Below are 24,884 nucleotides of genomic sequence, written 5' to 3' on the forward strand. Positions count from 1 at the left end.
GAGGAAATACCGAATCAACGTAGCTTACTTTTGCAACGATTTCACATTTCCCAGAACGAAAAAAAAAGTAAAACGAAAATTATGGAACTCAAAGGTAACACTGAGTACTATAATTTGGGTCCTGCAAATAGAAGTGCTACAGGAAGAGGTGTGTATACATTTTCGGTTCCTAAATTGAAACAGTGGCAACTGAGACCACCAATCGCCGGAGCATTGGGTTATAAAATTGCGGGATTTGAAAAAAATAATTGTGGGGCTTCACGTGATAAACCACGGTATGGTTATGAGGCGCACCGTACTGGACAACTCCTAGTTGATTTTGACTACTTCACCATCATCATCATCATCATCATCATCAGCATGGCTACGCCCACTGCAGAGCAAAGGCCTCTCCCACACTTCTCCAACAACCCCGGTCATGTACTAGTTGTGGCCATGCCGTCCCTGCAAACTTCTTAATCTCATCCGCCCACCTAACTTTCTGCTACCCCCTGCTACGCTTCCCTTCCCTTGGAATCCAGTCGGTAACCCTTAATGACCATCGGTTATCTTCCCTCCTCATTACATGTCGTGCCCATGCCCATTTCTTTTTCTTGATTTCAAATAAATTGTCATTAACTCGCGTTTGTTCCCTCACCCAATCTGCTCTTTTCTTATCCCTTAACGTTTAGCCTATCATTCTTCTTTCCATAGCTCGTTACGTCGTCCTCAATTTAAGTAGAACCCTTTTCGTAAGCCTCCAGGTTTCTGCCCCGTAGGTGAGTACTGGTAAGACACAGCTATTATACACTTTTCTCTTGAGGGATATTACTTGAGGATCGTTAACGTGCACCCGATACATGGCCGGGACGCTGGAGTTTTTTGCATTTCGGTTCTCGGCCTTTTATCAACTAGGCATCACGGCAGCGAAGTGGCGACATCTGTAGATGGAAAGCGCTGTCATCCGCTTTCTTGTGGGGGGGGGGGTGCGAATATTCGACATCTCGAGTACGATTTGAGCAGTCGTTCGCCTTTATATCCGTATTCAATTGGGAAATTCACTATTCGAAATTGTGGAGTATTCGTTTTGGTCTCGCTGAAAAGCAGCCAATGCAAGTGGGGACTCCATCGAATGGTTCTTCTGCAGGAGGGCCATAATTGTTGCGCTGACGCACCAGTTCTTGAGCGAATGCATGATAGAGGTGACATTTCTATTTGTGGACTAATTTGTTCACATTGGCTAGGGTGCGTATGGCAGGCATTCTCAGATCATGAACAGCAGTTTGCCATTATCCTTCAAGAGAAAAGTGTATAATAGCTTTGTCTTACCAGTACTCACCTACGGGGCAGAAACCTGGAAGCTTACGAAAAGGGTTCTACTTAAATTGAGGACGACGCAACTAGCTATGGAAAGAAGAATGATGGGTGTAACGTTAAGGGATAAGAAAAGAGCAGATTGTGTGAGGGAACAAACGCAGGTTAATGACATCTTAGTTGAAATCAAGAAAAAGAAATGGGCATGGGCAGGACATGTAATGAGGAGGGAAGATAACCGATGGTCATTAAGGGTTACGGACTGGATTCCAAGGGAAGGGAAGCGTAGCACAGGGCGGCAGAAAGTTAGGTGGGTGGATGAGATTAAAAAGTTTGCAGGGACGACATGGCCACAATTGGTACATGGCCGGGGTTGTTGGAAAAGTATGGGAGATGCCTTTGCCCTGCAGTGGGCGTAACCAGGCTGATGATGATGATTGTTCGTTGTAGAGATATGCTGTGCATTTCCACTGTTGCCCACGTGGTGCTCTGTGTGTTCCCGCACTTGACCTCTGCCGAAGTTTGCGAGGTAATTAGTTGTTCTTTATGCATAAAACATACTACTGTAAATACAAGTGTCATGGAGGCGGCTGTGAAGCAATTAGATTCTTTTTAACGTTGGCATGCTTTTACTATAGTTACATTTCTTATTTGAAAAATAAACCGAAATGAAAAGCTGTAAACTGCCCCTCATCTGCGTGCATTCAGTAAATCACTGAGAGAAAATTGCGATGCATAGCTTTGCTTGCTTGTATGTGTTTTCGTACCCTGTTTGTGTTCACGAACTTCGCTTAAGGGCATGTTTTGGGCCGGCGTCGTGGCACTCTTTATCTGTACGGTAATACATACTCTTTATACATCGTACGAGACCTGTCACCTGGCTAAGATTCCCAGCTACAGTTAAAGCATGATTTCAAACTTCCCCGCTTGATGCCGCGACTGGTGGCAGCAGCTCCCTAAAATTAGTAATGGACACCACACGCCCCGATGAATATCGGCACAGTTATAGTTTTGCTGGCCCTCTGCCTAAACGCTTAAAACAAATATAATTCTCTTCAAGTTACGGTCGCGAATGTAATAGCAGTCTGACTCAGATGCATGGAGGCTTTTATTATTGTTTTTTTTTTGCTTCGATTAATTTAGTGTCTACATGTGCCATCACAAGATATATAGTACGGCGCTGCGGTCCACCGTAATTGTGGCTACGCTCAAACAGAGGCGTTGTTATCGCTTTTATCTCCGCTAGCGTAACTGCGATGGGTAACTTTGGCGACGCAATAGTTTTTCTCAATCTTGGAAATCGGCTGGTCGCATCTATTGTACCTACAGTTGGGATCGAAATGCGCGCCGCAGGGATACACCGCTTCGAGCGGCGACAATAAGAAAAGTGCATCTGCCACTTAAAAGTTTGACGGCTGAAAGGGCTCTTGATGTGTTCGTTTCTTGACTTGAACGCAGTGCGGCGCTAGAATTTGGCGCCAACAGTTTTACAGACCTTACAGATGACGACACATTTGAAGTGGAGGAAAGCATTAACCGGTCAACAGTCGGGACAAGCAAGATACGTTTAGAGGATTGGGGAGGGGCGAAAGAAAAAACAGGGGAGAGATTGATAGGACCGGAGCGGGGTAGAAATACATGGGAGACATTGATAGGACCGAATCTGTTGTAGACACAGGCATTGCTACAAAGTGTACATGGTGTTTCACGTTACTTGCGCCAAGGAATTAAAAAAAAAAGTGGTTAGCCGCAGCTGAATGAAACCAATGCACAGCGCGTGAACGCAGTCAAGTGGTTTGGTTTTGTATTTCTCGAGCTTCTTTAAACGAAAAAAAAAAGTCATCGCCCCCCAGCGTGTAGGTTGCCACAAAAAAAATTGGATCGGTCGTTCCTTAACCCCCTCTACCACACGACGAAACGCACTTGGCCCTAAAGTGAGTATTATAAAGTTTGCATAATTCGTCTTGGTCAATTGACTAATTAAGCGGAATATAAGATATACTCTAAGAAGCTTAACATGACGGCAAAGTATATGCCGTTGGTTTCAATAAACTGCTGCTAACCACTTTTTAAAGTTCTTGGCACAGGTTACGTGATGCACCCTGTATATAGAAGTTGCTAGGAAGGTAAAGAAATCTTACGGAGATGTGTACAAAATCCAAGAATGAAAGGTATGCATAGCATACCTGATTAACTGAAGTGGGCTATGTGACATTGCCAAGCCCGGCGTGACGAAAGCGCTGGCGTCAAATACGCCGTGGCTCCCTCGGGAGCTACCGCTTAGATTTTAGGGCAGTCGGGAAAGGTAGCATGACGTCACGTATCGATGTTCACCGGCCTTGTGCTATCTAGGAGGCGTTGGTTGGCCGAGCGCCTCAAAGCGCTCGCTTGCCCACGCGGAGTTAATAGCTCGAATGACAACCTCAGCGGCGTTCAATTAGACATTATTGCTTTCGCATTCCCAACTCGCAAGAACTGCTTAGGTGACCTCGGATTTTTTCAAAACCTATCTCACTATACTCTACCATGACCAAGGCTTGCAATGACTCTGGTTCTTTCAATCTCTTCCGAGGTTTTCTTTTTCCCTTCCAATGCTGTAATCGTCTTTCGCTGATTCCGACTGCTGACCGAATTCATTATTTCATCTTCTTTGAATCCCAACGCATCTAGAAGGTGGACGGTTCTCGCTGGGTGAATATCTTGGCATTCGTGGCTAGTTAGTGGTCAGAGCCCAGGGAGTCCAACTCGTGGTTTTCTCTCTGATGTTTAAATGCGATTAGCATTCCGAGCCTACGTGGGCCAGTTTGTGTCTACCTATATGTCTACCTATCTAGCTTCCTCACGCCGCTCATAGAAAAACAAAATTCTTTGGGATGAAATGCAAGTAGGCGAATGCATTACTCACCGCAAGAGTGAGCCGAACCCGCATTTTCTGCATTACGCGTAGGCTAGTTCACCAATTAGCCTACGGTGGCGGCCATGTCCCTTCCACTTTCTTGGCTATTTCTGTGCAGGCATATCCTTGGAAGTGATAGCCATTTTTCATTTTGCCACTTTCATTTCCCTCTAAATTATTATTTCTACGTCTCAAATAAACACAGTCACCCATTTTTCCTATGCTTTTTCTCACTCCGATGTCTGGTTCTTCGTCTGGTTGTGACTGCAGCAAACTGCAGCGATGTGAAAGGGCTAGTGCACGTGTTCATTCATACAGCACTTAGATAGGCTCAAATGTATTAATTAGAACTCTTTGATATTATTACACGAAATACAGTTGTTTGAGTACTGACACAACAATATTAGCACCATCATAACCAACGGGACATTAAAGTACTACATTTCTCATAAAAAAAGGCAGTACACAGAACTAAACTAAGCCGTACAGTTCTCATTGTCCAGAAGAGGCGGTGCGAATTAGCTTCTGGGAAATGAAAGAATACTCCCGGAGTCCACTCAGTACTTTGGTGTAGTATTCTACCAGCCGAACTAAGGTGACGAGACGTCCCGATTTTGGTGAGACATGCCCCGTTTCTTTTTTACCACCATGGTCCCGCTGTCCCACGGCTTACCTTTGGAACGGTGGTTTGTACCGCTTCGGCCTCTCGAGACGCCGAGTCATCCCCAAAATACTTGCCCCGTGGAGCCAAACTGGGTGCACAGTCAGCCGCAAAAGTTTACGGGACGCAGGATCTGCCAAGAAGCTGAATTCTCGCGATGCGTGGTCACACATCCTCGAATTAAATGTTCCATCATGTTGTAGCCTTCGCCACCTACACAGCGATTCATTAAATACGAAGTGTCATGCCTTAACAGTGAAGGAATTCACATTTGAAGGCGAAACCGCATCCCGCAAACTTTTGCTGTTGACTGCACGTTTTCTCTTGTGGGATGACGCTCCCCTTCAAAGAGACCAAAAGCGACACGGTGAAAAATTGGTGGATGAGCTTCAGCAGCACTTCCTGCGATCTTATAACGGTTGGCAAAGGGAACCGATCTCTTATCCACGCATGATTGGTCAGAGTGGCGCTTTTTGCTGACGAAAGTGCGTTTTGCCTCAATCGCGCCAGGGCAAGCGAATGGTTCGCTTTCTGAACCGTTATAAGATCGCACCCCTCCTAGAACGTGGCGCTTACGGCTCGTATGTTTTCTCGATATAGCTACACTGGACTTCGCAATGCGATGGCTAACAAACCGTGAGCCACGCCAGAACGCACTGACCAGTCGTCACGGTGCCAGTGTTGCCTATTCTTGATGTAGTCGAATTCTGCCGTATTGTTGAACGCCGTGTAGGGGGCATTTATTTTTAACCAATTAGAGAGGCTCAGAGGGCTTCTACGGCCTCTCTGAGTAGCAAAAAACAAAATGCCGCCATTACCAAATTTGACAATACGGCGGAATTGACTGTGTCCAGAATAGGCAACACGCACGTGGTGTTGCAAGCCGGTAGAATAATGTCGAATCGGAATTGCAAAATTTACTCAATAGCTTAGAAAAAGGGTTTCCCTTCTCGTAAACAAAACTTGTAAGAGTTCTAAATCTTGCTTTCACCGGTGACTCCCCCCTACCCTCCTCCCCCTTCTTTTCTTTCTTTCCATCCGTCCCTATTAGGCGTCCGAGGAATCGGGTCGCATGCTTTAGGCGTACATCATCCTGTGGTGCTTTCCTTCAGCGCGCCTGGACTATCATCCCCTTGGCCTGTGGTGTACCACACTCGACAAATGTTGGTACCCCAGTGGTTGTACGTCTCGACGTGATCTGGCTCATCGCGCTCTTCTCACTTTTCTAGGATTGGCAAACTTGGGTTCACGTTTGTAGCGTCGATACTATTTCTTCTATTTACCATTCTGTAGTTCCGTGACATGCAGTAACCCGGCCCTGCTGTGTGCGATCTGAACTGCGTGTTCTACTTAGTTCTTTTATGTTTGTCCTGTTGCTCTTTCTTTCCTCATTCCTCCCTATGTTCCATTTCTGTGCTGCTGTCACCTACCATCTGAAGAGTGGGCCCGGCGTCATGCACCTTCCGGTGGCAGTTGTCAGCCTGCTCCTCGCTTTCACTTTCCTGTTGAATGTATATATGTTTTCAAAACAAATAATAATAACGTTCTCCATCACCGGGCAGGTGGCGCTGGTCGACATGCTGAGCGCCGTTGGCGTCCGTCCCGACGGCATTTTGGGTCACTCGGTTGGTGAGCTTGGCTGCGCCTACGCAGACGGGAGCTTCACCGCAGAGCAGACAGTGCTGTGCGCTTACTGGCGAGGACACTGCATCGACGTGGGAAACTTGCCGAAGGGAGCCATGGCCGCCGTGGGTAAGTCGTCATCATTATCATCATCGTCAGCATCATCATAACCATCAGCATTATTTACCGATCTCCGAAGCACAGGTAACGGATTGCGTAAGGGCTATTCCGTCCTGAAGCCTCCGAAAACGTGCACAGAGATGGCGAATTGGGCGAGCTGGAACTTATCCCATATAGCAGAGGGCGTTGAAACGAAGACAAAGATAGAGCAAAAGATGGGACAAGCGCTGTATGGCAACTGAAGTTCATCGGAAGAGGAACGTGACACATAAAGAATGAAGAACAGGAAAAAAAAACAAGAACAACAGAAATCCACATTGACGGATTTACGCAGGTCGGTTATTCAGAATACACAAAGACAAGGCAGTCAACGAAGGTGTCTGTATAAATTTTGATATAACGAACCCACTCACGTTTCACGCTGTGTTCTTTTTTCTTTCTTATATTTTTATTTTGTTCTTCAAACTATGAGACCTATAACGTAAAACTATTCCAACATGTTTCTATTAGAATCTCCTGACGTCAAATTTGCGTAATCACCGACGCAAGCATCGGGCGGTGACCCGCAGCGTTGCCTCAACAGTTCAGTCAAACGCTCTCTTAGTTTATAGGAGGCCAGTTTTCTTTGCTTTCAAAACGAATAGCATTGCCTACATTGAATGGTGTTTCGTTTGTAATTAGCTGCCAGAAAGCGAGGAGCACGCTCAAGTGGAGAGTGTTTCGATGGGGCCGAGCCAGTGCAGTGAAACTAGGTAACCGGATGAAGAGGGTGGTGCCGGCGCCTGCTTTGGTCCGCTTTTCCTTACTCAGCTTGCGATCGCTGGCTGAAAATCGCGGCGGCGGGCAACGGAACCTTAAAAATGCCGCTAAAACGGATCCTCAACAAAGACGAATTGGCAGAGCGAGGTCGCAAGCGTGCCGAAAGTGCTTGAAAACGTTACACGTTCACGCAAAAAGTTTTATTACACGCAAATAAACCCATGCTCTCCAGCAGGTGCGAGTAGCCAATGCCTGAGTGATAGGTGGCAGCCATGTTTTATGCCTTTCGGAACGGGGCAACCTGCGGCTATTCAGAAAAAAAATCCACTTTGGTTCCATCTTTAACGCGTACGCGTAACTTTGACGCAATGAGCTCTCGCGGTTTTGTGACGTCGCGTGACAGGCAGGTGAAATGTGTGCAGCCCGAAAACTTTTGACCAATAGGCGATTGCTAACGGCGAAAAGGTGTCGAATGAGAAATAACTCTTTTTCTTTTGTTCGGTCCAATCATGCATAATCAGTGTGTACACGTCATACCAGATGGGGAGTTATCGCAGTTTTCGTACATCGTGACAAACAGGTGAAGTGGGGGGTGGTCCGAAGAAAGTTTGTGACCAATCGCGGAGGTCTGATTGCAGAATTGAAATCGAAAATTTTGGAATAGCTTTGCGGTATGGCACCCTATCTATCATAAGTTTCGTTTCCAGTAAAGTTTCAGTTTAAAGACATCACTCGCGCTCTTTCTTTTTTTTTTTACTTTCTGTGCCCTCGCTTTGCCTTGCGCTGCTACCGTGGGCCCCAATACATTTTTGAGATGCTCAGGATATCTTGAAAAATTGAAAACGTCACACCTAAAAAAAATTATTTGCAGGACTGACGTGGGAGGAAGTGGCGAGACGTTGCCGGGATGGCGTCGTCCCGGCGTGCCACAATGCCGCGGACTCGGTGACCGTGTCCGGTCCGGTCGAGGCCGTGGCCAAGATGGTCGCCGAGCTCAAGGCCGAAAACGTGTTTGCCCGGGAAGTGGACAGCCTGGACGTGGCCTTCCACAGTCCCTACATTCAGAGCATGGGGCCCCCATTGAAGAAGCTGCTCAAGAAGGTGAACGTGAACGCATGCTCCCGCCTCCCCTCCCCCCTCCCCCCGCAGAAAAAGAAAGGATTAGGAAAGAGGAGCTAGAAAGGAGACATTAAAGCAGATATATTGAGAAACATTACGGGCATAGTTGAAAGAAATGCTAATGAGGAAGCATAAGTGAAAGTGAATCGATCACTTCTGAAACGGCTTGGAAATTTACTTTGAAACAGCAAGAAACGTAAGTATAGCCGTGAGTGGTGACTCGATAGGCCCGGAAACAAGGACAGATGACAGGCGAACAACTCTAGCGTAAAAACTTCTCGCGAATGCAGGCCCTGTTTCATACTTTAGCAGCCAACACTGTGGAAGGTGCGCAAACAGTGAAGTCATAGAAATCCCAATGCATGCGTTTTAAAGTGCAACTGCTTTTCTTTTTAACTTTGTAACTTTTTACCCCGTGGCCACTGGTCGCGGAAGCCTGTCACACCGCTCGCACAGCGGTAAATAGACGAAGATCTGCGACGCCTTACACGTAATAATTACGTCCTATCTCGTGAGGTCAAGGTATTAGACTTAGTGCTGCATCGAATTGCAATGTGCAATATACGTTTGCCCTTCGTTTTTTATTCGACATACTAATCATTTCTCTTTCTTTTTTGGTAGCAAATGCGAGCAGTAGGTGATGTCTCTCTGGCATTCATAGCGTTGTGGCTAGCTTAAAAAAAATTCCTTCCGTTTAATCTGTCGCCAGGTTATTCCGGACCCGAAACCACGCAGCGAGCGGTGGGTGAGTTCGTCAGTGCCGCAGAGTCGCTGGCACGAGCCTGCGGCGAAGCTATCTTCAGCCGAGTACCACGTGAACAACCTCCTCTCCCCGGTGCTCTTCAGCGAGGCGCTGCAACACGTTCCCAGGGAAGCCATCTTGGTGGAGATTGCACCGCACTGCCTTCTGTTGGTGGGTGGCAACTACTGCTTCACTCACTGGCCCGCGCGTCTGTATAACCTAAGAGAGTTACCGTATTTTCGCGATTCTAAGCACCCTCCTCTATTTTCGCAAGAAAATTGGGAAAGAATTTGCATGCGAATCTAAGCACCCCCCTGTTTGTTAGGAGAGCGCGTAGCCAAGGCGGCCAAGTGTGCTTGCTCACTCTGTCATCGAGCCGGAGCTGTTGGAGTCCCGAGGTGGAATGGCGTCCGCGGCGCGAGTACGCCGTACAGCCGGACTCGCGCCCTTGTTTATGTTATTTCTCCCACCAGTCTCGTCTCGTCTGATGTCGCAGCGTAAAGAGGGAGGGGGTTAATTCTAGATTTTTCGATTCTAAGCACCCCCCCCCCCCTCCCTTTGGGCATCGCGATCGTGACAAAAAGAGGATGCTTAGAATCGAGTAAATACGGTATACCACTAAGAAAAAAACATAGTTCATGTTGTGGGGTCGTACAATTCATGTTTTTGGATAAGTCGTTGTAAGTTTGAGGCATTAAGTCACCGTGGCGCTGTAACGGGCACGTCCAATGCTGCGGTAACGCGCCTTTCCCGTGTAACCGGACTATTTTTTTCGTCTCCTTGTTTTACACGCGGTGAGTTGTCTGTGTGTATCTTTTACGTGCATATCCTTAACGTTGTCCTTATTATTTCTTATGCACTCGCAGTAGAAATGCGCTTCTCACAGCGAGTGCAGGCACGATGAGTAGACAAGGGAAATAACTTGTGGAAGGACATTTGCAACGAACAAGAAAGACGTGAAATAGATAGGCAGACCCTGAATGGGTACAGAATGCAGATACACATGGAGAAAAGTAAAAAAAAAACTGCGACACGCAGATACAACGCAGTTTTGGACTCTAAATGACGCGAAGCTCGTTTCGGTCAGCGAGGCAGCAGTCGTAGCGGATGACGGAAGCACAACCTCGCCAGCGGCAACTGCTAGTTGTCTTCATCAGGACGACCAAAACAACGTGCTGCAATTGTGCTTGTTGAGGGATGCTTGTTGAGGTAGCCGCCGGGTTAGGTCAGATGGTAGTGCGGCTGCCCCGGAAAGGCGGCGGTCCCGGGTCCGAGCCCCGGACCAGGACGAATTTTTCTTCACCTGTGAGGCTTTTCTTTCGAGCAACCCGTATGGCTTTCCTTTGTAGCAAATGCTACGAACTGGTGGATGTCTGATTTTCCCTTTATTAATTACTTCACTCCACTTTTCGGGCTTCCACAGAACTATTACGTTAAACTGTTGCTTTTGCCTCGAGTTGTTGACAAATTCGGCCTCGCTCTGCCATCTAGCCGCCTGGTTACCTCAGGTGGTAGAGCGGCTGCCCTGGAAAGGTGGTGGTCGCGGTTTCGAGTCCTGGGCCAATTTTTCTTCAACTGCGAGGCTTTTTTTTCGAGGAACCCGTATGGGTTTCCTTTGTAGCAATTGCTACGATTGGGTGGATGTCTCATTTTCCATTAATTAATTACTTCTCTCCACCTTTCGGGTTTCCGCAGAACTATTACGTCAAAGCAATTACGTTTGTAGAAAAAAAAGCGAGAACGAAAGGAAAAAGAAAGACAGTACAATTAGCGAATGTTCAGTGTTCCTATTATGGCACGCACGGAAAGGGTAGGTCCGGAGTTCCTTGGCCTTTCTTAAGGAATATGGCACGAAGGCACCAAACACGCATAAAAGAAAGTAAAGCGCAGGAAACTGCGATTCAGAGCTATGTTTCATTTTTTCTGAAACCTCAACCACCGTACAAATCGGATGAATTTGCGAATAGGAATGTTTATAGCAACCAAACGACGGCATAGCCATTATGTTTGCATACCACATGCCTCGGCAACATCTCATTGAAATGTTAGGCTCCTTGGAGAACCCGCCGCAATTGCCGGCAGTTGAGAAATGCGCCCGGTCTTCAATATGTCGTCGTTTGTAACTGTCGGCTCTAATGGACTGATACCACTAATATTGCACTGCAGTATGAGTTCAGCTGGGACAGCCAACCCTTATAAAGATCGGTCCACCGGTCCAAACTGTTGAATTTAAACACTTGTTCTGTTTACCTAGTAGCATCGCTCAGGTCATTTACCTTTGAATGTTAGACTGAAGAAGGTTGAAGAAAAGCGTGAAAAAAGATAAAAGATAGATAACCGCTCGTCCTGCTCGCTAGGATGACAGTTCTAATTTCATAAGGTGGTAGTTTCATGTGTGGCATGTTTGTGTCCACATATGTAATTAAAGTTCAATACGATTCACGTACGCATATCAACGCAGTTACCTTATTATAACGGAAGAGATCCCAACGTAAAAAATGCGAGCAATATCTGCCACGATACTGTGCTCAATAACTGCACTGCGTATTGCGTATTTCAGTTGTTGTGCTTGCTTGTGTTGCCCTGAGAATTTGCTGTACAAAACTATAGAATAGTTTAAGCGCGAGCCATTGGAACATTACATGTACATTACAACAGTGTTGTGCAATGTATACAAAGGGAAGCTGGAAGTTTTGTCGAAAACGGCAGAGAACTAGGTGCTGTGCTGAAATTAGAAAACTTACTGGCACATAATGATGTCGTGTTACAACTGTGTACAATGTACACAAAGGGAAGCTGGAAGTTTTGTCGAAAACGGCAGAGAACTAGGTGCTGTGCTGAAATTAGAAAACATGCAGTTATGCAATGGTGTCAGCTGTCGCCGGACAGAGGTGATCACAGTTCGCTACGAGAGGCCGCATTCGACTTGCAGCGATGTTAACGATGACGACGACTGTGCGCAGTCCGTGTTGCGTCGCGCCGTCGGCTCAGGCGCCAGCTGCCTGGGCCTGATGAAGCGGAACGAGGACAACCCCGCGTTCTTCCTCAGCTCGCTGGGCGAGCTACATACTCTGGGAGTCCAGCTGGACTTGGCCCCACTGTACCCGCCGGTGCCGTGGCCCGTGCCTCGCGGCACCCCCAGTATCTCCCATCTCGTCAGCTGGGACCACACCGAGAAGTGGACGGTGGTCAAGTGGAGCGACTTCCCCAGCTCGGCGCAGGTGGAGCCACTGTCGTTTTCCCCTACACCTCTTTTGTTCTGCTCTATGGCTAGCGATGGCTCATGCGTGACGTGTTTGTCTTTACAGTCCACAGAATTTTTTCGGCTTGTCCTTATATCTATTGTGGGCTGCGGTACACCTGAATACAGCAGACGGGCACGTGAGTGGCGGGGCTGGTGGCGCCACCACGCGGCATTGTGTTCAGCCTAAGTGTGCCGTATTGCTATCATAATAGAGAGCTTTAGTTTAGGGGACGCAAGCGGCTTGCGTACGCAAGAACTAGGGGCCACGGTACTGCGCATGCGCAGACTCCTACGTATGGGTCCGCACATGCGCAGTTCCGTCGCCCCTAGTTCTTGCATACGCAAGCCGCTTGGGTCCCCAAAACTAACTCTCTCTAATGACGGCCTGGTCTGCTGCGAAGGTGCTGGTAAAAATAAAGTTATTGACAGGCAATGCAATGATAAGTCTATAGTGGACCTTTTTTGTTTTCTTTCGGAGGGAACGACATGAAACAGAATAATCGTTTCTGGCACTTTGTGGTTGCACAATCTGTCACGGGATGCCACTTCTAGCCCTGTTGCTGCCGACTACGTCACAGGTGCTCCGTTATTCGATAAAGTGCAATACGGGAGCGTACAGGTTGGAGCACTGCACTGCGTGTGTGTAACGCCGTTAAAGCTGAATCTAAACAAATTGAGCTTTAGGACAGGGAGTTTAACAACTTATAGCGCAATAATTTGTCTCGCTCGTGCTGGTCAGTTGAAACGCGTTTGTATTGAAGCTACGGTTTCTTGGAAAGCACTTATAGTTTACGTTCTTCGATATGATGCCTGACCTGACGTTGCAGATGTCAGAGGAGGTCGTCGAGGTTGACCTGGAGGCCAACGAAGGAGACGCATACTTGGCCGGTCACGAACTGGACGGCCGCGTGATTTTTCCAGCGACGGGCTACATGATGCTGGCCTGGAAGTCTCTGACGAAGCGCTGCGGGAAGCCGTTCCACCAGGTGCCCGTAGTTTTCGAGGACGTCACTTTCCACAGGGCCACCATCCTGTCGAAGCGAGGTGAGTCATCTCAATGGTTAAGGGAAAGAATATGGGTGCCTCTTCGCAAAGAAGTTCTTACACTAGAACTACTGGTGCGATGACACGTCAGCTAATTGTTATACTCTACATACATAAGCTGCTGAGACTTGAATACAGCTGTGGAACATAACTGCTGTTCGATGCATTTTTGTTGTCTACTCTTATGCTATGCACAAGAAAAACGCTTGCTTTAAATTTAGATACAACGGTGAGATGCCAAAAGCTGTTTCTCCATGTACGTGAAAAAATTAACCATTTCTCTGATCTCATGTTTGCTAGGGTAAAAACTACATTTCATTGCATAAACTTAGAATTAAAGTTGGAACCACGTAATGTTGCTGCCACATCTGATATTTTCACGCAGTCTGAGTGACTTAAAAGCACCTCAAGGCTGCCTTCGGCGGTTTTGGACTACGCAAAGGTCTAGTTCAATTAGGTGTCAAATTTTTTGGAAAGCGGTTGAAAAGAATATGAGCAAACTACTTTACACATGCGCCGTAGTTCATACCCGGAATGAATATTCTGCCTAATCACTTCCGAGTGAATTTCGAAAATAAAGAAAAAGTAGATGGCATTGTGCAACGTACATTGCACGAGGTGTGTTGGGAGGATAAGCAAAAAAACGAGCCGACCAATGGCGGATGATACTTGGCAACGAAAAGCTTCGTGAATTGAGTCCTTGACTCCCGAACTTGAATAAGTTCTCTGGCCTAAAAACGCTTCACAGTCTGAATTGACAATGATTTCGGCTTAGCGCCGGAAAGGCCACAGTCACAAAACCAACCTCTGCACGTGTATACAGTCAGCATAATCCAGGATGTTGAAAGTGACGATCGCACAATGGCGAATGGCCCATCTCGTTGTCAGTGGGTCGCTAGACTGAAGCAGTGTTCAGAATCGCTGAGTAAAAGAATCGTCCTTGCTACACGCTTCCCGATGTGATGGTCGATTTCGCAGGTCCTGTGAAATTTCTGGTCAACGTGATGCGGGCCTCCGGCGAATTCGAAATCTGTGAGGGGGGCACTTTGGCAGCGAGCGGCCGCATTCGCATGGCCGAGGCAGGAGAGAAGCTTCTCGACAAAGAACCGCCGTGCCCGACGACCGAGGCGTCAATCGGCGACAAGCTGAACAGTGAAGACATCTACAAGGAGTTCAGGCTTCGTGGCCTCGACTATTCGGGGAGCTTCCAAGGTGTCATCGAGGCGAATCTAAGCGGTGAGACTCTTGGTCACTCGAATTTCTGCCTTGCGGCTGGTTCTCTCATTTTTTTCACGTATGCGAAACTGTACCGGTGGTTATAACGGAGGAGAGCCGAGCGAATGGTGCGTAACTTGCGGTCACGTAGGGGAGAGGGCGAAAGAAAAAAAAAATCAACGGACGCGCAGACGGCAGGACTGACCATAGAACACGCGTTTTTCCGCCTGTTCTTTTCCTTGTTTTTTTCGCTCGCTCAAGCGAGCGCAACTTGGCTTCTGAGCGAATGTGGGTGCTCTTGTGAACGCGGTTAAATCGCAAGTTCGGGCGCTTGAAAATCTCTGCTCTGGAAGCATGATTACAACGAAGGCGCCAAATAACACAATGAACGAAGGAAGGCTGACACGGGACAACCACGTAGGCGCACTAACAAATCATCGTTTTATTTCTTGGCACAGGAATAAATAGCTGCTGCCAAGGATCAAAACAACAAGAAAAACAGTGCCGTCATCTGCATCGCCTACGTGGTTGTCCCGTGTCGCCTTCCTTCGTCCGTTGATTTAGTTGGTGCCTTCGTCGTATTCATGTATAACCAACTCGCCCATCAACACGTGCTCTGGAAGCATACTAGATTCGTGGTTGGTGTCTCCCCATACGCCGGCTTGAGGTGGTCTATGGAGGCTGTCGCCTCGCGTCTGTGCTGCGTGATGAAGAAAGTCTAGCACGAATGGCGCAGAACCAGAAATGGGCCAGTCATAGGCCCGAAATATAGACACCTTTACGCCGTCTCGCAAACAAAGGAGAAAGAAAATAACGTAGGTGGTGGAAGTGACGTCAGGGTCTTTTCCAAGGCCTGTTGTTGGACCGACGTGATCGCCATCGGACATCCGAGCAAAGGCGGGCGCTACAGTGCTGAAACACAAAAGTACGAAACAAGGACGCAAGAGGAGCGGAAAGGACAAACAAACACAAACGCCGACTCATGTTGTCCTTTTTTTTCGGGCGTCTGTGTTGTCCTTTTCTTACTGTATGCAACACGCTCGCCCCACGTTTAACTCCATGGCATGTTTTCAACCGCACATGTTAACAGGAGATGCTTGGGCGTAGCATCTCCCAGCATGCGCTTTCAACGCTACATCGACGCTTAGTTATTTCCCCCTATTTCTCAGGTGCACAATCTGAAATCGATCGACCTCAGCGACAGATTGGAGGCGTAACAGGCACCTTGGTGTGTGCGCGCGCCTCTAGTTCTCACTATCTTTTCGCCTCATTGTTTTCGTACTATTAAGCCCTTTCTTCCCGAAAAGGGTAGGAAGCTGCAACACGCCCCCGAGTTGTATTTCCCGCCTTTCTTTCGTAACCCTTCTTGAGCTTCAACAAAAGCACAGTACGATATGGTTCTTTTGCTCTCCAGTTCTGTGAATGAAATGACACTTTATTTAGATTCAGATGAAGATTCAGATTTATTGGTTACAAAAAAGAAGTAATTACAACATGACAAATATACAGACGAGGGTCCCAAAGTGAAAGAACTGTAGTGGGACCCTCGGTTAATAATAACAGCGTTTTGAAATCAATTTGAAACAATTTGAAATCTAGTTTGTTAGGAGCGCCGACAAAAGCCAAGTTCCAGTGGCTTGACGGGGTCTCTGCCTCCCCAAGGCTAATGACACCATGCTTGAGAGAAAGATGGGAAACTAACACGCACTGCACATAGTTAGGAATACATGGGCAGTAAAATGAGAGAGAATGCGTACGCTGCTACAATTTATAATCAGCTGAAATCATCAATTTCCGTAATCAATGAAGGCAGAGATAGGTTAGGAAAAGTTTAGTTTCTTTTTTATTCTAACATCGAGGTAATAAGAAAGTTAAAGTGGGCGAAAACACAACTTGTTGCAATTGCAAGTGGAACCCGAAATCTCTGCATGGCGAGTGAGGTCATTTAGGAATTCAGCTACTGTGATAGCTTCCTCACGCTTAATTCCGCATCCTGCATGGCCCAGTACGTTGGCCTAGAGTATGAATAAGTAAATAAATAAATAAATAAATAAATAAATAAATAAATAAATAAATAGATAAATAAATAAATGAATGAGTTATTTGCTTAACCGAGGGCGCTATAGCGTAAAGTTATTCCAAACTTCTCTTTCATTTCTGCGATCAGCCTTCCACAACTGGTCAATTTTCTTTCCCCCGCCCCTTTTCTAATGTTCGTAACGCGACGTCAGGACAACCGCGAAAACTCCTCATCTGATATGTTGCGTGCACACCGATTATGCAATGATTAGACTGAACAAAATAACAATGATCACTTCGATTCCAGGTATTTTCACCGTCATCCCGCCGCGATTGATCAAAAGATTTCGGGATGCCCCCACTTCGACCGTCCGTCCTGGGGCATTAAAAAAAAAAAAAAAACGTGACAACTCACCGCGTCAATGTGACGTGCGCGCATTAAAGATACACTAACACGCCGAACAAACCGGCACTTTTTTTTTCCGGAATAGCTGGAGACTGCCCCTCCCGAAATGTACAGAAGATGGCTGCCCGCTGTTTGCTCTTGCACTGGATACTTGGAGCTTTCGGGAAGAATAGATTTGTTTGCGCATAGTAAGAATGCTTGCGCGGCAGCATAACGTTATCAAGCTCTTTCAGTACGTATACGACATGGTTCTGCCAAATTTTCTTCGCTGAGGATCCGTTTTAGCGGAATTTTTTACCTTTCCGCTGCACCCTCCGTGGTCGCTCAGTGGCTATGGTGTTAGGCTGCTGAGCACGAGGTCGTGGGATCGAATCCCGGCCACGGCGGCCGCATTTCGATGGGGGCGAAATGCGAAAACACCCGTGTACTTAGATTTAGGTGCACGTTAAAGAACCCCAGGTGGTCGAAATTTCCGGAGTCCTCCACTACGGCGTGCCTCATAATCAGAAAGTGGTTTTGGCACGTAAAACCAAATGATTTTTTTTTTACCTTTCCGCTGCGCGCGACCGCGATTTTCTAGTGACTTCGAAAGCTAAGCGAGAAGAGGCGGGCCAATCGTGCCCGGTAGCATCGTTCCCCTCATCGGGTCGTCTGCTTTCACTGTGCTAGACCGGCCACGCCGAAACCCTCTCCACTTCTGCATGCTCCTCGCCTCTGGTCAGACAATTAGATAAGGAAAACCTGTCAAGTAAGGCAACGTCATTCACTTTGAAAGCAAACAAAAGTGACCCCCAATAAATGACGAGGGCGTTTTGTTGACCTGTTTCCACATTGATGCGCAGTACGACCGCATGTGACTAACTCAGCGATGGACTCTTGTGTGTCGAACAGTGCAAAATCAGAACTTCTATCTTCCTTCTCCTCTTGAAATCCCCATTTCCCGCTTTCCTGGTGCAGGGTAGCCTACCTGGCTCAGCCTAGTTAACCTCCCTGCCTTTCTCTTATGACATCTCTCTCTCTCTTATCGCCCGATGCTTGTGCTGGTGTTTACGTAAATTTGACGCCGAGAGATCGGAATAAAAACACATTGAAATAATTTTACGTTATAGGCCCTTAGACACAGGTGTGTTAGCCAGCGCCTTTTTCACGGCCATGGCGGAGGTTGCGTAACATTCTTTAAGCTACGGCCGTCGCGTAGCACGTGAAGTGGGCAGCTTGACAACAAACTGACGTGGGTCACCTCAAGGCATCAAGTTTGCCCAAAGTCGAGACCTTGGCTATGCAATGAGCGAGGAGCATCAGAGGAAACGAGGCAAAAGTTTGGGCCAATTAGTGAATCATCCTAAACATGCCAACATCACGGGGCTATGACCGTGGACATAGTGAAGAAACACGAACCCGCACGGACTGCACTGACTTTGAACTACAGCTATTAGGACTGTCCAATGAGAACACCGAAACGAAAAATAAGCATACAGAAGTACCGTGTTTACGGAACCACTGTTACCTCTACAGAATATCAAAGTCACGTGTTATGTTCAGATAACCTAACTCTTTATCGGTAAGGGCAATTGACGGTATACTTACACACATATTACCACAATGCGCGGTATCAGGAGCCTCAGTTATTTAACTTGTTGTTTTTGCGCCACTTCTGCCTACAATTTAAAAGCCTTCAAATTTGGGTCTGCAGGCCCACTCCTGTAGTGTTTTGCCAAATGCCCTTCTATGAATATTGTAATGTTATCTCATATAGAAGGACATCTCACAGTGCACTGCAAAGAGTTGGGCTGCATATCGAATTTTGAAGGTTGCGTAATTGTAGGCAGGCGTGGCGTAAAAAGTGCGAGTGTCGTACTAAGTATGCCGAGATGGTGCGATGTTCCAATACATGTGTAAATGTGCAGTCAATTTCCGTCAACACTAAACAGTTCGACTTTTCAATTCGGCGTCGTCATAGCACAGTCCAATAAAGTTGTCGTTTCTGCTACTAAAACTGGATGAAAGTCAGCGCTGCCCATGTTCTAGTATACAGCGGAGATTTATATGGCTAGCCGTATAAGGCTAGCCACATCCGTTCTTCTGTGTGTCGCCTGTATGGCGAAAGCTCCTACGGCGCAAGCCCATGCGAGTGCGCGAAAACAACAACAACAACAACAACAACAACAACAACAACAACAAACAGAGAGGCGGGCGATTGGCTGCGCCAGTAATGACGTAGTTGATCTCCGTCACAGCCGAGCGCGCGTGCAGCAGCTTCCCTTCTGCTCCGAAATGGGTAGGCCACGCGTCATACTCCCGAGGAACTGGCAGCTTTCGATCAGCAACGCCGCGAGCAGAACCGGGAACGAGCTCGTCTACGCCGTGCAGATGCTGCAGCCCGGGCACAAGAACAGGCTCGTGCAGCCAAACGCAAGCAGCAACGGCGTACCGAGCATCCGGCAGCCTACCAACGTCGTTTAATGAACCGTCGGGATTAATCCAGTGATAAACACCGGGGCCGCAGGTTTCAGCTTTCCTAGTTAACCATCTGTAGGCCGCGTTGTATGGCTCTTGCTTCGACTTTACCACTGTTGCTGTCTGGCCCACCCCGTCGGGGGTGGTTCAGAGTGTGTATATACATGGAAGAAGCGTAGCAGAAAAGAAAAGAGACGCGAGAAACTAGTTTGGACCGCATCGCGTAGAATGTGCACAATGTTCTCTGGAGCTCCCTGGGCGTCGCCACTCAGCCTCTTGAAACCTGTAATTATCCGTGTCCCCCCGCAAGCGCTTACCGTTCTACTAACGTGCAAGTCCAGAGGGCAGCTATATAGAATAGAAGAGAGAAGGGGGAAGAGGAGGCAGAGAATTGGTAGAACCGATGCCTTAATGGCTACTCTTCGTTCGCAGTTCCCATACAAATAAATGTGGGGGGGGGAGGGTTATAGGGAAAAGGTGACGTGAGAAGGCAAGAAAATGCTACTACGATAGACACGACAGTGGTTGCGAGGAAATTTGATGTATTTAATCTCAAGGTATGGTACGGTGCTTTCCTGCTATTTCTGAAAAATAACACAATGGAAATATGTCTAGAGGACAACTTACGCCAACTTGCTGAAGTAGAGCCGCACTAATTAAAGCACACGGCAGGGTCTACGCGACACAACGGAAGCGGTCACACGTCAAATCAACTCTTCTGTGCCCGCAGCGGTAGCTTCGCGGCTATGGCATAGCCCGAGGTCACGGATTTAATCCAGACTGTGGTAGCCGCATTTCCACGAGGGCGAAAAAGAAAAAAAAACGCTCGTGCACTTATATTTTGGGACAGGGTAAAGAACATGACTGCCAAAATTAATCCGAAGTATGCCGCTGCGGCCTACCTCAAAAGTCGATTGTGGTGTTGGCCCGTACAGCCTCAATCAAATTCAAGTTGAATAATTCTGCCATGATGCGATTTACCACGTCAGGCAATGACAATGCGTAACCCTCTACGAGGTTAGGAAATAAGGCGCACAACAGCGTCTCAAGCAAACACCTCCCCCCACGTGTTCTGTGTACTACCCAGAGAAGCAGCAGTGGTGCATGCAAGGTAACTTTTAACATCAGCTCACCAATCTCGTGTTGCACGGAACGTTGAATAATTTAAACATTCGTCGTTGACATCCCCGCCGTTCACAATTGTCGTCAGTCACAACAAACAGCATAAAAAGCTTGTTCTTACATCGGTTCCAACAGTGCCGGGGATCTGCATAAGGTTTTTTTTTGTTTCTCGTGTCTGTCTGTGCCACTGTCCAAGATATGCCCTTGAGAGACGAGAGCTTGCCAAAGCTTTCCAAAAACTGGACAATCGGCCGCTTTCTGTGCAGGTGCTACTGAAACACCGCCCCCATCGCCCGTCGGCCCATAAAGCGGTGAAGGCACTTTTGTGTTTCTTAAGGACGACGGGTTTGTGCGACCACCTGTGATTATTAAGGCAATTTCTGTAAAACCACACGCGTCAGCGAACTTGCCGCAATTTCCTTCCTTCCTTCCCTCCGCTCTCTCCCTGTGATCTTTGCTTTCCCCTTTCCCATTCCCCCAGTGTAGGGTAGCCAACCGGACGTTATTCTGGTTAACCTCCCTGCCTTCTTTTTTTTTTCTTTCCTCCTCCCTCCTCGTGTCTGTCTACGTCTTGCCTTTCGCTCTGAGAATAGTTGGAACTGAGGGTCACTATTTTATTGGTTATGGCAAAAAAAAAACCCGACCACTGTGTTCACCTGGATCCTGCGTACGACCAATGTACAACAGTCTAAGACGCATTTGTACAGACACATTATTTCTGCACTGTCGGCTTTCAAGTTGGGTTTCTTTTCTTTTTTTTTTGCTGTTACCAGGTCCTCAAAAAAGTGTCACTGATGGGATGTGTCAAGCTGCGACCCTTTACTTCGCAGAGAACTGCGGCAAGCTCAAGTGGGAGGACAACTGGGTAACCTTCATCGACAACGTGGTTCAATTCGCCACGCTCGGCGACGCCCAGCGCAGCTTCAGGTTGCCGACCAGGATACAATCCTGCCGCGTCGATCCTGTTGTCCATGCCAAACTCGCAGAGAAAGTGGGCGAATCAGGTAAGCGGTGGTACGGGGTTCATTAGGTTGTGTTTTGAAGACAGCGAAGAAGGCAACAGAATGACGTTAACGGTGACGTACGGGTCAAAAAATACCGCATCGAGTAACATCACACCCTGCGTAAAGAAATATACGTCGAAATAAGACAGCGTATAGGAAGATGACGCGACAGTAGCCGTCGTCGAGGCGTGCCACCATCCCTACATTTACTTGGGAGTGTGGAACGGCGGCTGCGACGACCTTCCCGGTCTAGAACGAAAACCCGTTGTGCTCGAAGCCCGCGACTGGTGACCCGAGTCAGGCGAGGTGTGCTGCGCGATGATGATCGATGACCACGCGCGGGGAAGCCGATGACGCTACAGCGCCGTACGCGATGTATTTTGTCTCCGCCATTGCTCTAACGCTGTGCAAAGGCGGCTCGGTTACAGATTGGACAATTTCCTAGCCTAATTGTCTGCATTGCGCCGTGTAGTCGAGTTTATCGTTACGTGTTGCTGCGGCCTAATAGTGAGTTAAAATTTCGTGTATTTGTTTCGCATCTCTCGCACCAGATCTCTGTTGGGTGGTAGAGGGTGAGAGTGTGCGTTGGCTGGATACTCGCAAGCTGTTCTCGCAGCTATTTCCCCGGTTAGGCCCAGCCCCCTTAAATAACGAACTATACACGTACGCTTGCCGGCGCGCGAGCGCTCGCGCCCACGCTCCTCGCGCATGCGCAGGTCGTGCGGGACAGATTTTTACGCGTCGAAGCGCGGTGCGAGGCCTAGTATCTTCTCTGCGAGGCCTAGCACCTTCTCCGCACATATATCGGTGCTCTGGCTGCCTCGCAAAAAAAAAAAGAATTGGGGGACGCTTAAGCTTCGCCTTCAAGAGTGGAACGCGACAGCGCTCCCGTCGACCCGCCAAGGGGTGTAAGACAATGGGCTACGGCGCAGCGACTAGGCGCCCCGCATAGGACGCGGTGAGCGTCGAGCAACGCAGCGGTCGGCGCGACAACGAAATGTGCGCCTGAGCAAGCGACGCACGCCTGAGCCTTAAAAACAGCTCGTTTCTAAGGCAACACCGCGTTCACTAGAGGCGCGTTTGTACCGCTTCGACGCATCGAACTCGTGGCTCAGTGGTAACGTCTCCGTCTCACACTCCGGAGACCCTGGTTCGATTCCCACCCAGCCGATCCTGCAAGTTGTTTTTTATTCATGAAGTGCCTGCTGGGATTTATCGCTCACGGCCAACGCCGCCGACGCCGACACCGACACCCGACGCCGAAGACACCGGCTTTTCTTCGACACGAGCTCCTTAACGCTGTCGCGTTAATACGAAACGATGTCTACCGAGGCGAAAATCGCGACTCAAGTGGGCGCGCGCTGGCCCGCGTCTTGTGGGTTCAAAGCGCCATTGCTCACGAGGCGCGGCAAACGCAAGGCGCGTGGACACGGCCTTTCACGTGCTGGCGCGCGTAGTACCCGTAGTTTGAGCTTGAGCGGAGGGATTAGCCGGGGTGCTCCTATCTAAATACATGTAAAAGAAGAATTCGTTTTTTCTGGGCGACCGCTGCACCAAATATGACGAAGTTTGTTGCATTTGAAAGAAAAACGTAAGACCTAGTGAATGCTGGTTTCGAATTTTTCTAGTTAGGCCATCAATTTTTTTTTAAAAATCGGCAAGGACCGAAAACTTTCAGAAGAAACGAAACTATCAAGTTTACAACTCTGTATCTCAACAGAAAAAGGGTAATATAATTCTGTTAATTGCATCTAATAGTACGTCTAAAGCGGAGAAAATTGATATGTTAAACATGAACATGAAAAAAAAAACTGAACATTATAGAAATGAAGATTTTGCAGAACCCTTGTAACAACGTAAGGAATGCACGTAAGATGTGAAATGACATATCGAATTTGGCCGCTTTGAATGATCTAATGGATGCCGTTTACAGAACGGCGATACCTGTTCTTGATGCACAGCTATGAATTTGTAAACCTTATGCTTCTTTTTCAAACGGTCGAATATTTGAAAATATTTTTAACGAAAATCAGGCCCTAAATCGAAGTTCCGCTTCCAACAGTCACTACAATTTAACTTTCTCTCTCAAATGCAACAAATCTCATTAACATCGGTCCGGCGGTTATGTCAGAAAACCTTTTTTTTGCGTTTTACATGTATTTGAATAGGCTGTGTCGGAGTTGGACCCGAGCTAAAGCTTCCCTTTAATACCGAACGTTTGTTGGCCCACTCACCGGGCCTTTTGACGTTGGTCGTCGTCGCCTTTACGGGTAGCCTCCGCTTCCTTCCGCGCTTCGCATTTGTGTGCGGGTGCTCGCCCGTCCTCCCTGCCATAGCCTCCGAAATTCGCGCGCGACATGGCGCGCCATCTCGGACGCCATGTCTCTGCGCTGTTCTGTCGTCGGCTCTACTCCAGACGGCGTTAGGTGTTCTGCTACTGGGGCACTTTCTTGGAGGGCATGTATCGGCCTGCTAGCAATGGCAAGGGAGCTCGAGCAGCCCATGAAATTTAATCGCGTAATTTTCGCGGCTGCTGCCAAACATTGTTGCAGTAGGGCTAAAAGCGAGCACGGGCAGCGGTTGGATTCAAGAAGGCGAGCGGCAGAAACTTGCTTCCCCGACTGGCCATGCCACCGAGGAGCGAGATCGTCAGTTTCCGGCTAAACGAGAACGTGACGTCACCCAAAAAACGTGCCAAGCGCTTCGTCCACTCACGCCGACAAGCTGTCGAGTGCGTCATCATTTTTTTTTTTGCGTTCTAAATTTCGAAGCATTGCTTGGAAGCAGCGTGCCGCTTAGAAGCTCAAAGTGCCCCGAGAACAAGCACGTCGACAGCAGCAGCCGGCTGATGGCCGATACACAAGTACAGTTCGCACAAAACGAAAAAAAAAGTTAAAATATTTAAACGCACGCGTAGTACGGCCAGATGCTTCGTGTTAAACGTAGATTCCAACATTGGGTGGAATCCCCTCAACTTGTTTTTTTTTGTTGTTATCGTTGTACGCGCGTGTTTCATGCTACCCTTTATCGCCCCGGCAGCATATAATACTCCCACCGCATAGTTTCTCACCTCGTCGATTTTTGCAATACCACCGTACGTTGCTGCAAGCATTAACATGTTGTTTCAGCATTTCTTTTTCTTTGTTTCAGTTCTGCCTCT

General features: G+C 47.9%; 1 protein-coding gene across 1 annotated transcript in view; it reads left to right on the forward strand.

Moving 5' to 3' along the window:
* LOC139049280 (fatty acid synthase-like) overlaps positions 1-24,884 on the forward strand; it is a 140,300-nt gene that overhangs the window by 35,996 nt on the left and 79,420 nt on the right. Inside the window, exons 9-15 of the mRNA XM_070524657.1 lie at positions 6,413-6,602; positions 8,224-8,453; positions 9,181-9,384; positions 12,177-12,434; positions 13,285-13,501; positions 14,480-14,737; positions 21,551-21,724. Coding sequence (XP_070380758.1) covers positions 6,413-6,602; positions 8,224-8,453; positions 9,181-9,384; positions 12,177-12,434; positions 13,285-13,501; positions 14,480-14,737; positions 21,551-21,724 — 1,531 coding nt within the window. The remainder of the gene's footprint in view (positions 1-6,412; positions 6,603-8,223; positions 8,454-9,180; positions 9,385-12,176; positions 12,435-13,284; positions 13,502-14,479; positions 14,738-21,550; positions 21,725-24,884) is intronic.

Source organism: Dermacentor albipictus, chromosome 8 (assembly GCF_038994185.2).
Source record: "Dermacentor albipictus isolate Rhodes 1998 colony chromosome 8, USDA_Dalb.pri_finalv2, whole genome shotgun sequence".
In the NCBI taxonomy this organism is placed as follows: domain Eukaryota; kingdom Metazoa; phylum Arthropoda; class Arachnida; order Ixodida; family Ixodidae; genus Dermacentor; species Dermacentor albipictus.